Below are 13664 nucleotides of genomic sequence, written 5' to 3'. Positions count from 1 at the left end.
TTTCAGTGCTGTACTTACTACGAGTCCTCTTTGGGACATCTAGTTAACATATTCCCTACAGGATTGCCTTCCTGGTTCTTTCTTAATTGCCTGTGTGCAGTCCATGCACATTTTAAAAGAAAGCAGTTTCAGGATGGTGCAATTCTCAGGGAGCTGCTAGTAATCCTAGAAGACTGAAGTCTGATGCTATTTTTCAGTGTCTTGTAATAAGCCCATCATCCCCATCCATTGTATGGATGGTTGCAGATGTTGAGGGAGATGGTAAAATATCTGAGAGGCACTAAACTGAGAGAAGGGGGCCTGCTTTGCACCCCAGATCTCCACCCACCTCCAAATGGTGGATCCCCTTGACACATTTCAAAGACTAGAAATGAGAAATTTCTGGAAAGTTGGGGTTTTTTTTTTTTAGACTTTCTTTGTGCATCCCCCCCAACTCTTCTTCCCCGCCCCCCCCCGCCCCCGGTTGAGCAGCAAGCGTGCCGAGTTTGCGTTATTGGAAGGAGTCAGAGGTTGTGGGCTGTTCCCTCCACCTTTCAACTGGGGGGAAGGATGGAAAGTTTTCCTCTCCTTGGGGATTTCGACGCGGAGGAAAACAACAACTGTTTTTGGTCACTTTTGGAAGGCTTGGTTGGATCGTGTGTGGGAAAATGCGAGGCAATTTGACGGTCGGAGCGTGCAACCGACCCAAGCCACCCAGCCATTTCCCGGCCTTGTCCGTTCCCTCTCCCCCCACTTTTCTTTTGTGCCTCAGCCCCCCTTCTAGGCGATCCTTTAGACTCCCTCTTCCAGAAACCCCTCAAATCTTGATGATCGCATCCTAACGACCCACCACAGCCTCAAGTGGAAAGAAGTGAGCTAGAAGCCTTCCTGCTCGGGTAGCCCCCGCCCCCCCGTGCCCCTCCAGGAATCCAGATACCCCTGCGGCTGTGTAAAGGGGAACGAAGCAGAAGCCCCCTTCCCCCGCCCCCGAATTCCAAAGAGCGGGAAGGAGAGAGGAAGAGCGGTGCCCTGCAAAGCGCCACGCTTGTCTTTGACTTTACGCACACTCCTTTCCCCGCGCCTCCCCCCCCCCGCCCGCCCAACAGAGGCGTGGGGTGTAGGGAAAGAAGGGAGCGTGGGAGCCTGAGCCGAGGCAGGCCAGGCGGGCTTGGGTGCGGACCCCGCCCCCGGGCGGCAGGGTCGCTCCGCCCCGTTCTAACTCGAAGAAGTTTCCCAGGGTCCGGGGAACGAGGAGGCGGTGCCGAGCTTTCGCTGCCTTGGTGCCTGGCTGGAGCCTGAGCTTAGCCCCTTCCATGGATCTATAGGGCGGCCAGCAGGAGTTGAAGACCCGACTGGGGGGAATGGGCTCGGCGTCCCAGTTCCCAGGCCCTCGGCGGGCATGGCTGGTTTGCGGCTTTCTAGTGGTCGCGTGGTTGGCCCGCCTGGCACTAGGGGCAGGTAAGAAGCTTCGGGGGTGCTGGTTTAGGATCGAGTGCGGGAATCCCCTTCCATCCAGACTTTTAGGATACTTGGGACGAACCCGTTCCGGGTTTTTTTTTTTTTTTTATCTGGGCACGAGAGATCATGGCCTCTCCGTTTCCTCTTTTCAAACTTCTCAAAAGAACTTCGCTGGGTCGTTTTAGACTCCGTTCTGAAAGTTTCGAGCGCTCTTTCCCAGGATCGGGAGATGCGGGTCCCTGAAGTTATTTTCCTTGTTCTCAGCGAATTCTCTGCCCTCTCTCCCTCCTTCCTCCCCCGCCCCCCGTGAGAAGAAGGGGAGGGAAAAAGTTTGCTGGAGTCCGACCACAAAGAAAATAAACGATCATTGTTTAATTCCAGATTGGGGAAAAGAGGGAGAGGGGGCAGCGATTTAGCTGGACCGGTTGTGGGGGGGGCGTTATTTCATCGGCACTGATTTGAGCTGCAAGGGAAACAATCTTACACTTTTTATTTACTTAAAGCAAACTTTCTTTGCAGCCAGCTCCAGCTTCTCAACTTGGAGCAGCTGGAAAAACTGGAGCGTGGACGTAGGATTTGGCTTCAGTCCGTCCTTTCTGTAGCTTTCTTTTCAAATGAAATCTTATTCCGCAACCACGCCGGGAGGGGGGCGGGGGGGGAGATTTGCCGTTTTCTCTAATCTCCCCCTGGAGTTTAGCGGTCTTGTACGCATGTCAGAGGATAGTTCTGTATATTTGCGTTCACCAAATGGTTAAAAGGGGGAATGGGATTTAGAGAACATGCTTGCTGTACAGATAAGTAACTAAAAGCATTTAATGAAGTCTGTATTCAGAATAATAAATAGGATTGTGCAATTGATGCGTATTAGTAGGCCCGTTGTAGATATATGATACTCAGACATTTGTCTGGATGGGAGAAAAATGTACTAGCCTGAATGGCAGTGTTCACATGATACATTTAACTGGATCAGCTAAAGAATTAACAAATGCACTTACACGACATATTGAACTTGATTAGCATTAAGTTTAATTTTTCATTACTTGGCTTTCATTACTTGCCGTATTGCGTAACCTAACCCATTGGTTTAACATGTGTTTCAATTTATTCTGTAAGATGAAAAAGTGGTGTAATTTAATTACTTCGCTTTATGAGTGAACAATTTAGAAGAGGTGTGTACATAGACAAATGTGCTGATCTTAGCACCTTAGGTACTGTGAGTATTTGCATTTTCTTGTGATGGGAGCCATTATGAATGAAAGAAACAGTTTGGATTTTAAGACTTTCCTCCCTCTCCTTCTCTCCCTCCCTCCATTTTTTAAATATTTGAGATTAAAATGAAATGATCTTGGTGGTGGTGCTTTTGTTATGCGCTGTGTTGTGTTTACAGGATAGTGAAAAGAGGCTTGGTGATGGCTTGAGCAGATGTAGTAGCAGCTGTCACCCCTGGTTTCCCTCCTTCACATTCTGTTGGACTACAAAATTTTATTGTTGCTGCAAGAAATTCTGCAAAAATTGTCTAAGGACTCACTTCAGCCAGAGCTACAGGCCCAAAGGTACCAGGTTTCTTTATGCCTGGCCTAGAAGTTGCTATCTCTGGGCTGTAAAGTAGCCTCTTGGAGTCAAACTACGGAGTGCTTAGCAATTGAGGCAGCCAGTTCTCAGGCTTCTTGGGAGTTCAGTGGCTCAGTCTGTGCCCTGAAATCTATTCCTTCTCTCTCTCCCCCCCCCCACCCCCATATATGCTCGCTCACACACTTTTTTTCCCAATTTGTGCTCTGGGAATAAACTGAGATGCAAGCAGGAGATAAGATGATTTAATTGGGTGTCGTGCATCAACTTGCTTTGGCCCATGAATCGTGCAGCAGCGAGATGCCAGGGATGAGATAATTGCTGCAAAAGGTAAATAGAACGTAGGGCTATTATTCAGCATGGGTTTCACTCTCCCATGAAGCTGCCTGACTGGTTTGGGGAAGCCGACCTTGCTTATTACAATGTTCCCAGCCAGCTGGTTCTGCAGTGCGTGGGAATGTGTGGCTCGTCCTATGCATGAGGCCAGGAGATTGTGGATGCCCGGGAATATGAATCCCTCCTCCTCTCCCCGCCAGCTTGCTGCTTGGCTGGACATAGACAGGGCTTTGTTCTTGGTTGAGCAATTCCAAAGCAGTGCTGTTGAAATCCTGGCGGTCTCTAGCAGAGGAGGGCTTGAAGCTGCTGCTCAGAGCCACCCTTGAATGTTTTTAATAACGCTGGAGAATTTGCATTCACACTAAAGTGATGGGAGATTCTTATCCCGCAGCTTCCAAAGCAGCATATAGAGAGGCCCTTGAGAATTAGGTGATATGAAGGCCAAGTTTCTGAGTTTGGATTGGCAGAAATAAAGTTTTCATTGTTAGGATGGTGGGCTGGGCTGAACCAGATAAAGGTCATGGAAAGGTTGGAAGTCTGTCTTGTGGGAGGATGTAATCTGGAGGGGACTGCTTTTCTGCCATGTTATACGTAGGAAATCTAGAGCTCAGCATTTATGAATTCTATTTTCTGCCTTCTAAAAACAGTACTCAAGGCGGTTAGCAACAATATGGAAACTATGAAAACTTTGATTAAAAACTCAAAAACCAATATTTAAGAAATAAATTAGCCCACTAAATTAAATGACTTCCTCAGGAAGCTAGTTTAAATGTTTTAAAATTTGGGAAATGTGTATTTGCTTGTTGGCAGAAGAAGATTGACATTTACTAGGTTGGCTTTTCTCCCTATAGAATTCTGCTGTTGGGGGCAACCACTGAAAAGGCCCTCTGTCAAGTTCTAGGCAAACTGCGTGTCTGATTGATGGGACGGAAAGAATCCTTTTTAAAAAGAACCTGAACACTAAAACCTCCTGTGTTCTTTCAAAGAATGTAGTCCCTAGAACTTGTAGGGCTTTGCATGAATCAGAAATGTCATAGGAAAGTCAGTTTTGTTCTTGGTTGGAATTATCCAGACTAGCCAAGTTTTTTTTAAAGGAAAATGTATGACATGGATCTGGCACTTACAGTTCTTGGACTTTAACTAGGACGCCATTTAAATCTAGACATGGCTAAATCTGGATATACTCCCAAACCGGGAATTTGAGAGTTCAAGGATCTTGTAAGCTCTGCTGCTGTTCCTTCCCTTTGGAACAGCATCTCCCCTGAGATTTTGGTTTGACTCGACCCTGCCTGCTTTTTGGAAGGCATTAAAAATCAGCTTTTTTTTCCCACCGGGTACTGGTATGGCCCAGTGTGTTATTTTCCCATAGTGCTTATGTGTTTCTATGTTGTTCTTTTGGTTTGTGTTTTTTTAATTATGTTTTTCTTTCAATTGATTATTGTTATTGAAGATTTGAGGTGCTCTGAGTCGAGTACTGAGTAAATAACAAACAGGCTCATTAATTTTGAAGGTTGCCTTGTACCCAGATGTGTTTTTTAATGCTACCTCTTTTTCATCCAGTCTCTTGCTGACATTCAATCACTGATTGAGAACATGAACAGCTTCCTTGGATTGAGAAGGAAAAAATATTTTCCTTTGCCATCAACAGATGTAGTTTTGGTTAGGGTTGCCATCAACAGATGTAGAATCCATTTCCTTGCAAAGCAGACATTTTGTCTTTTCCAAGGCTGTTTCTTATTTTCTGCTTTGTTAGACTAATAACAATGTGGTGATCTAGCGCTTAACTTGATAAAGTTCTTATTTGAAAGCCATTTCATGTGACCATATGCAGAATTTTTTTTCCAACTTTGACATACACCGCATTCCTTCAGATGAAAAAAAATCTGTATTCTCTGCAGAAGAGATTTTGTAAGATAAAATGTCCTACCCTTACAGAACAGGTGGAATCTGTTGCTATAAAGTATTTGGTCTAGGACTGGACATTTAAGACCTTTCAGTCAGTTGTGCCGTTAAAAGGAGCCAGGATTCATTTGCAAAGATTGAAGCCAGGCCTTACTTGTTTAAAAACCAGGTTGCACAGTAATTTCTTTGAATGTTAACCTGTAAAATTGAGTTTTTAAATTCAGTATGCTTCTTGCAATGGCTTCCCCTACACTCATCCATATCCCTATTTCTTTTTATATATCTTAACGTGAAATTAGAAAGGACACATTCGATGTTTCTGTCGGTTTGCTGAAGGAGTCATCAGAGCTTTGCTATTGCAGAATTCTCTCTGGGGATTTGAAACTTCCCTTATTTTTCCAGTCTTGAGGAGGACATGCCAAGTGGGCATTTTAATCTCCTAGTTTTGTTAGAGGTCTTTCATGGATCTTCCCTGATGACTGGATTCAGTTTGGTCCAGTTACCAACTGATTACATTTAATTGGCTTCCATTATCCTTCTTTCAGGGTGCTTTATCTTCAGTACACCTCTGGAATGGGAAATCGTGGTTTCCTTCCATATGCTGGGGTTGGACTTTTTCTGCTGGGTGCAGGGCAGAAGACTTCCCTCCCCATTCCTGGATCCTATGAACTGAAGCTATCTGTACCCTGTTTCCCCCAAAATAAGACATCCACTGATAATAAGCCCAATTGGGCTTTTGAACGCATGGCAATATGGCCAAGCGCTTATTTCAGGGTTCGAAAAAAAATATAAGACAGGGTCTTATTTTCAGGGAAACACGGTACTTAGAGCAGTACTCTGCTGTACTTGCAGCAGAGATACAGCAGCTGCCTTCCTGCTGCAGCCTCTCCAGAGGCAACATTGAGCCAACCAGCTGGCCACTCAACTCAGCCTCTTTATTCTGCCCACATGGCAAGCTGGTTAACAAAGGCATTGCAAAGGCAGCTGGAGAGAATTTGGGATGCCCTTAGACAGCTTTGCTGCACTCAGTCATTTCTGGAACTGACTTTCAATCGGTATCCGCTTTTTCTTTTATCAACTTGGGATTTAAAATGCATGTATGTGTTCAAGCATCTTCTTAGTTGTGTTATATTTGGGTCTACCTTATTGTGTATCTGGTGCCCAAATTTATAGTTTGTAAACATTCTGTTTAAAAGCAGCAGTATGAAAATTGGGCCACTGTATAGGGACTGTAACATCTGGATAACAACTAGAGGGCAGCAAAGAGTTAAGATTTACTGTATCTCTGCTGCCATCTACCGTGTTTCCCCGAAAAATAAGACCCTGTCTTATATTTTTTTGAACCCTGAAATAAGCGCTTGGCCTTATTGCCATGCGCTCAAAAGCCTGATTGGGCTTATTATCAGGGGATGTCTTATTTTGGGGGAAACAGGGTATTAGTTTCCCACATTTTTCAAAGTTATAGTAGCCTTAATGAAAATAAGTGCAAATGTTGATCAGCCTTAAAACAGTGGGAAACATTGACAGCCTGAGCCTTTTTGAGAAGGGAGCTACGAAGGAGGACACTTTGTGTCTTTGACATTTGGACCCAATCTCTTTTGAGATGTTTCACTCAAAATATCCCTTTTTTGGTCAGAATTTTACTTGTCTCTTGTAAGTTATCTCTCTCTTTTGCCATGTTGGGTATAATTCCATTCCAGCTATTTATGATAAGACCAGGAATGTCCAGCTGCACTATAGTTATTACTTTAAGAATTTTATGCCTTGTTTTGCTTGCTTTTCCATCCCTATCCCATTTTCCTTTTGTGTCAAGAGTACCTTAGATTATAAATGTGGGAGAGGAGTTTCTCTTGCTTTTATATATATCACTACACAACTTTGGAGCCTTTTGATTGAAAAGTGGGGCTAAGAATATTTTAGAACAGGGGTCGTCAAACTACGGCCTGCAGGCCACATACGGCCCACCAAAGCCATTAATCTGGCCTGTGTGGGACCACGAGGCTACCCCACCCACATTGCTCCACCTACCCGCTGGCCCCTACCCACCTTCTGGAGGCTGAGGAGGCCAAAAACGGGATGTGCGGAAGCCCCGGGAGCAGGGGTGAAATGCTCCCAGTTCGGACCGGTTCGCCTGATCCGGTAGCAATGGTGGCAGGGTGGTTCGGAGAACCGGTAGCAAAAATCTCTGCGCCCCCTCTCCCCCATGTCCAGCTGAGCCGCGTGATCATCAGAGGCTTTTTTTTTTTACTTTTAAAAGCATTTTTTCTAAAACTTTTCGGCTGAAAAAATGCTTTTAAAAGTAAAAAAAAAAGCCTCTGATGATCGCATGACTCAGCTGGGATAGTCAGAGGCTTTTAAAAGCATTTTTTTCTGCAACCTCTTCAGCTGAGGAGGTTGTAGAAAAAAATGCTTTTAAAAGTAAAAAAAAAAAAGTTGGCCATACCCACCCAGTCACATTACCCCTCCCCCCCCACCAAGCCACGCCCACAGAACCGGTAGTGACAAATTTTACATTTCACCACTGCCCGGGAAGCCAAAAACAAGCCCATTTTTGGGCAGCAGAGTGGCACTGGAGACTGAAGAGGCCAAAAAAGGAGAGAGAGAGAGACACACACACACACACACAACACAGCCACATCCCTTTACTAACCTGCTTTCCACCCCCAGGAGCATAACAAAATTTAATTTGTATGTATTGTTTAATGGACTGCCAAATTGGCTACACCCACCCAGTCACATGACCACCTAGCCACGCCCACCCAGCCGATCCAGCCACACCCAGCCGTCCAGCCTGGTCCCCCAACAGTCTGAGGGCCTGTGAATTGGCCCCCTGTTTAAAAAGTTTGAGGACCCAGCTTTAGAATAATTGTTGTTTTTTTCTTTTTTTGATCCTGTGCTTAGAGTCCATGCAATTTTTTTTCCAGATTTCTTATAGTTGAGGCTCTGTATTGTTTATGTGTTTTATGCAAGCACAACAATTTGTATTTGATGCAAAATCTATCTAAATAACCATATTTTAAATGTATTTAATCAGTTTTGACCTTGTTTTCTAAAGCAGTCTTCTAGCCTCTATAGCTATAAAAATAGGTAAGGAGGGGCAAAGGCTGGTGACATTTGAAAAACCAATGAAAAAACTTTAAATGGTGAGGAATTGTGGTGTGCTGTGCTCTGAGGTGCCAATTATTCTACACCACAACTAAGAATAAGTTACACAATATAATTAACATATGCAGATTTGCTCCCTTTACAGTCATATTTTGGGACAAATTTTTTGGCTCAGAATGGTGTGTACTCTGGCACAGAATCTTGATTTTTTTTTTTTGTAACAAATATATGCACAGCCCTGTTTAAAAGTGGCAGCCAAAAAGGAGCTGAAATCACTTAACCACACCCTACATGGTAACTAAGAGATGTGGGTGGTGTGCACATCCTGTGTCATTTGAGAATTAAAAAGAAAATGGGGAATTTTGGAAGGCTCATTCAGGGTTGGAAAATTGTTTTTGAGAGATGTTCCGTAGTCTAGGTATATTTGAGAAAGAGAAGCTGTGCTAAATAGCATACAGTATGCTTATCGTATTAATGGATTGTTTTCAAACCACGGGGTCTACTTCTGTCCTGAAAACCTTTTGATGTTGTAGAACCTTATTCTAGCAATGGCATTGTCTCAGCCGTTGAGTGTTCATGATCAAACATAGTAATTGCAATAAATGGCTCCTTCTGTGGAGGACTTCCACTAGTAGCTGAAAACATATTTATCCAGCCCTTCCTTAAGTTTATAAACAGCCCTCATTATGTTACTTTATTTTTAAACAATTGAACAGAACTAGTGTGATGCAGTATCTAAAGTGTTGATCCAAATCTGGGAGACCTGACTCAGGTCCACCTTCAGTATGATGGAAACTCACCGGGTGACTCTGGGTCAGTCATTTTCTCTTAACCCAGCAAATAGAACAAAAATAACCACATTGAACAGTGAATTCAGTATTCACTTAGATTGCAAAGTTGCCCAGAGTATCAGTATGGATAAAGCAAGATATCTTTTAAAGGAGCTTATCTGGCGACTTTGGATCTTCTCATTGAGGAATTCCATGAGTTCCTATAGCATTCTTTGAAAAGAAAACAAGACAAGATAATAGAGATTTGTTGAGGAGGATGTGCTTTGAGCTAGCCAGTTACTCCATCCAGATGATGACTCCTCTTCCTTAAAGGGAACAGCTGTTGCATGACCAGAATGTTGGTATCAATAGAAATCTTTTGGGGTACTGGCAGCAGATTAGAGTCTCTTGGCAGTGAAATTCAACCTCATCTTATGTAGCAACCTTTACAACCTTCATGCCTTCCTTCTGTGTTGCAAATGAAATGTTTTGGTTGCAGAGAGCAACTCTATTTCTGCCTGGGAAGAGTTAATTCTGAAGTACACAGTGGGGATAGTAAGGTAAGCCTGACAACAAGGCAAAAGTTGCATAATCTATAATGTATCAAGGGCAGGCCATCTTTCAAAGCTCACTGATGAACTTATCCAGTGTTATGTCTTAAGTGCTGTAGTGACCTAAAAACCTTAATCAGCCTGTCTACCTACTTATTGAAATTACACTGTTGGTTTTAATTTAATATGACCTTGGTAGTGGGGAATCTCATCTTATTTGTTACTTCATTTACTCCTCCACTTTGAACAATGTGTTTATGATTATCTTGTTTATATCAGAAGGCATAAAGATACCTCTCTCTCTGATGCTGTCTGCCACACAATTGGATGGATGGCTTCGTGCTTAACATCGCCCAGGTCTCTTCAATATTCATTGCTTGCTCTGTGGTAAATTCTGTAATGCGAGACACATTGTAATGTGTCCATTGAAAGACACAGTGGACATACCCTGAGGAAATTGTAGCTCAGTGTCCTTAGTCCCTTGTATTTTCAAAGCTACATCTTAAGTTTTCTTCAGGCATTATAATGTTCTTAGTGGGTAACCTCTGTGCTTTATTAACTATGAGATAGTCCCACCTAAGCAAAGGCTACTTGATGCTTATGCAAAAGGAATTTACATGTTTTAAGACAGTGGCACATGCATCTGGTCTGGTGTTTTATAGGTAAGAACTAAATCTTCATTCTACCATAATTTTTTCCTGCATTAACTGCATGGATTAGAGATAGTTAGGTTGTATTCCACCAGAAATATACAGTCCAAATGGGAGAGCTAAACCCCCATTTTGAATAAGGATACGGCAGTGAACCAGGATAGCTGCACATTACTTTGAGAAGATGAAAAATTGGTATTAGCTGTAGCAGTTTTTATTGCACTAATATGGTAAAAACATCATCAAACATGTACAGTGTAAGTAAAGGCTCTATAGAATTGAGTAGCTGTGATTCTGGAATAGCTATAGAATAATGCATTTAGTTGGCCACACTAGTGAGCAGATAAGTTATGTAAAGGTTTGAACCTTGACAAGATACCAATGTCGGTAAAAAGGAGTCAGTTTGCTTCCATTAAAATAATCTTTTTTTAAAAAGTTCTTGCATTCATTTGTTTTTCTTAATTATAAATATATTCCAGCATGTCTTTGTTTCCAATGAAAAACCCAGTTTGACCTCCAGTCATTAACAGCTAAACAGTTTTGTATGACTTTGTCTTTATTGCTTCATTTTTAATTGAGGCAATGCATGAGACAGGTGCTTTATGAGGCAAGATTTTAAATTGAGAACTATAGGCTTGTTCTCCTGTCCTCTGTAGAATGGCCATCATAGCAGATTAGAGCATATTAATTAATATAAATCAGTCTTCTGGGCCAACGTTCCCTGCTCTTCCTTTTAGGCATAGCAAGACTTGGATTCAAAGCATTCCTTTTTTCTTCATTCTACCAGGTGTTTTCTGATTACACATTAGAACCAATTTTAGACCATGGCTGTCAAACTCGTGGCCTGCAGGCTGGATGCGTCATACGCTGGTGATGCCCATACCTGGTTTAGCAAAGGGGGGGAAAGAAATACATCACGTGACGCTGCCATGATGCCGCAGATTTGACAGCCCTGTTTTAGACTAAGGGAGCTAGAACAGTCAGTTCTACTCAAGAACTAAACTAAGAGGCCTAGGGCCTGATTACATGAGGGACCAACTTAATAGCTGCAATCAGGATACGGAAGCATTGTTTCTCATACATACTGTATTTTTCAGACTATAAGACGCACTTTTTTTGCCTCCCAAAGGGGGGTGAAAATGTCTGTGCATCTTATAGACCGAATATTGCTGAAGCACCGCCAACCCGCCAACCGGTTTTTTTGCCTCCACATGCCCCATTTTCGGGCCTTTTTTCGGCCCATTTTTGGGGCTTTTTTCAGCCTGTTTTTCAGGATTTTTTCGGCCTGTTTTCGAGGATTTTTTTGCCAGTTTTTTTTTGGGGGGGGGAAATGGCCTGAAAAAAGCTCCAAAAATGGGCCAAAAAGAGCCTTGAAAATTGGCCAAAAAAAAAAAATCCTAGAAAACGGGCAGAAAAAAACCATTGAAAATGGGCTGAAAAAAGACTTCAAAAAGCCCAAAAATGTGGCACATGGAGGCCAAAAACTTTTTTTTGTTGATTTCCTCTTCTAAATTTATAGTCTGAAAAATATGGTACATCTTGAGAAAGCTTTGCTTTATTTGTTTTTACATGACACATCTGATAGAAACTGCCCACAATAATAGTATTATGCTATGAATTAATATGGTGCAAATGATGAAGTGAAACCAAGAGATCAGGCATTAATTACAAATTTGATAATAAGGTGAGCTGTCCTTCACAAGACACATTCTGAATGAATATGCCTTGTGCTTTGTGTTTTTTTTTTAAAGCATAAACAAAATAAAGCTGCCTAAACTTGCAGGCTGTACTAATTACCGGTACATAAATCAAGTAAATTTACATAGCATCATCATCATCATCATCATCATCATCATCATCATCATTATTATTATTCCTCATCTTTCTAGCTGTGGGGAAGAGCAAGAGAGCTAATCCAAACTGAAGGTTGCCTGACTGTCTAATGCTGTGTTTCACAACTTTGGCAAGTTTAAGATGAATGGACCTCAACTCCTAGAATTCTGGGAACTGAAGTCCACCCATCGTAAGCTTGCCAAGTTGAGAAACAGTGGTTTCATGTGTCCTCTCTCCTAACTTCTGAGGCTTTCGTTAAAATCAGTTTCATAGCTGCAAGAACTTCCACCGTCTTCCCCAAATGAACCCGAGAGTCTGATTTTCATCAATGACCAAATTCTTAACTACCATTTTCTTTATTAATTCCCAATGCAAGGAATGCAAAGTAGAATCTTGTTCTTATGTTTCTCTGGAAAGTAGAGATAGCTTTTTCAGGATTAGTTCTGCCATAGGAGAGCAAACAACCACTTCATTTGGCAGATGGAGAAGAAAGGTGAATTGAGGCTTGTTTCATTGTTGTATATAGTTTATACAAGCAGTGCTGCTTACTCGTGGGGAAAGGATGGAGGGATGGATGGATGGGATGAGGATGAGAAGCCAGGGCTCCTGGCACTTAGTTTAGTTATGCTAAGAACATGACATGAGGATTAAGTGGTCAAAGCAGTGGGAGTCAGCACTTGACTGTAAAATCTCTGCCTGGATGAGTAACCTCTGCCCTTTCTTATTCCCAATGGTTCTTTCAAGGGCAGGAAACCTAATTGCTGTCCTGTTTGTTTCTGGATGGGCTGAGGCAGAGCTTTCAGGAGCTATCTTTCTGGGTTCTTTGGGGAAGCTAATGGTGGTGGATCAAAATGAATTTGCTTGAATGTGAAGGTTTAGCCTTCCCTTTCAACTGAGGAAAATCTGAATTCTCTCACGTCCAAACTCTTTTGCTAGGTTTAGCTTAATAGAAAAGAAGGTATACAGGATGGAGGTTTCCAAAATGCTGCAAATATGAAGAGTCCAGTGATAGGTGATATCGTCTTTTGTCACAGTATCCCACGTTGTACTTTCCTCCCGGGCATATATGACTGTATCTCAAACTTGTGCCTCGCTGTAGCACAGACTAACCTGTGTCTGTTTGGCTTTTTGCTCTAGCCATTGGGAGCTAGAGCTCAGCGCTGGGTTATAGAATTGGGGCTCCCTTCAGCATGGATGCTGAAAGAGTAACATGTACTGAAATCTTGGCTGACAAGATGGTGTACGATGGTAGACGCTGCAACTTTTGAGAGCAGCGAGGGATCTGGGATTGCATTCCATTGATTCAGATTTGGCTGTATGCTCTGGAAAGGAGGAAATTGTAGAGAAAAATGAGGGCTTGCACCGTGCCAGGAATAATGTCTGCTGAAATCCTTAATTGTCTCTTTTGCTTGACTGTTCCGAGAATGTGTCCAGGTTCAAAAGCAGGATGCTAAATTTGAAAGATGTCCTTAAGGAATTTTGAAGAACTTCCTTCTAAAAAAAACCCTGCC

At 42.7% G+C, this 13664-nt stretch overlaps 1 protein-coding gene across 1 annotated transcript in view; it reads left to right on the top strand.

Annotated features, from left to right (window-relative positions):
* The first annotated feature begins 1340 nt into the window (after nucleotides 1-1340).
* The window catches only part of NOTCH3 (notch receptor 3), a 66720-nt gene continuing 54396 nt past the window's right edge, over nucleotides 1341-13664 (top strand). Inside the window, exon 1 of the mRNA XM_070937422.1 lies at nucleotides 1341-1437. Within this exon, the coding sequence (XP_070793523.1) occupies nucleotides 1341-1437 (97 nt within the window). The remainder of the gene's footprint in view (nucleotides 1438-13664) is intronic.

This window comes from Pituophis catenifer, unplaced genomic scaffold (assembly GCF_029215685.1).
Source record: "Pituophis catenifer annectens isolate HBS135680 unplaced genomic scaffold, rPitCat1.0.hap2 SCAF_2, whole genome shotgun sequence".
Classification (NCBI taxonomy): Eukaryota; Metazoa; Chordata; class Lepidosauria; order Squamata; family Colubridae; genus Pituophis; species Pituophis catenifer.
Note: the sequence above shows the minus strand (reverse complement) of the source record. Positions and strands in the feature narration are given on the sequence as shown.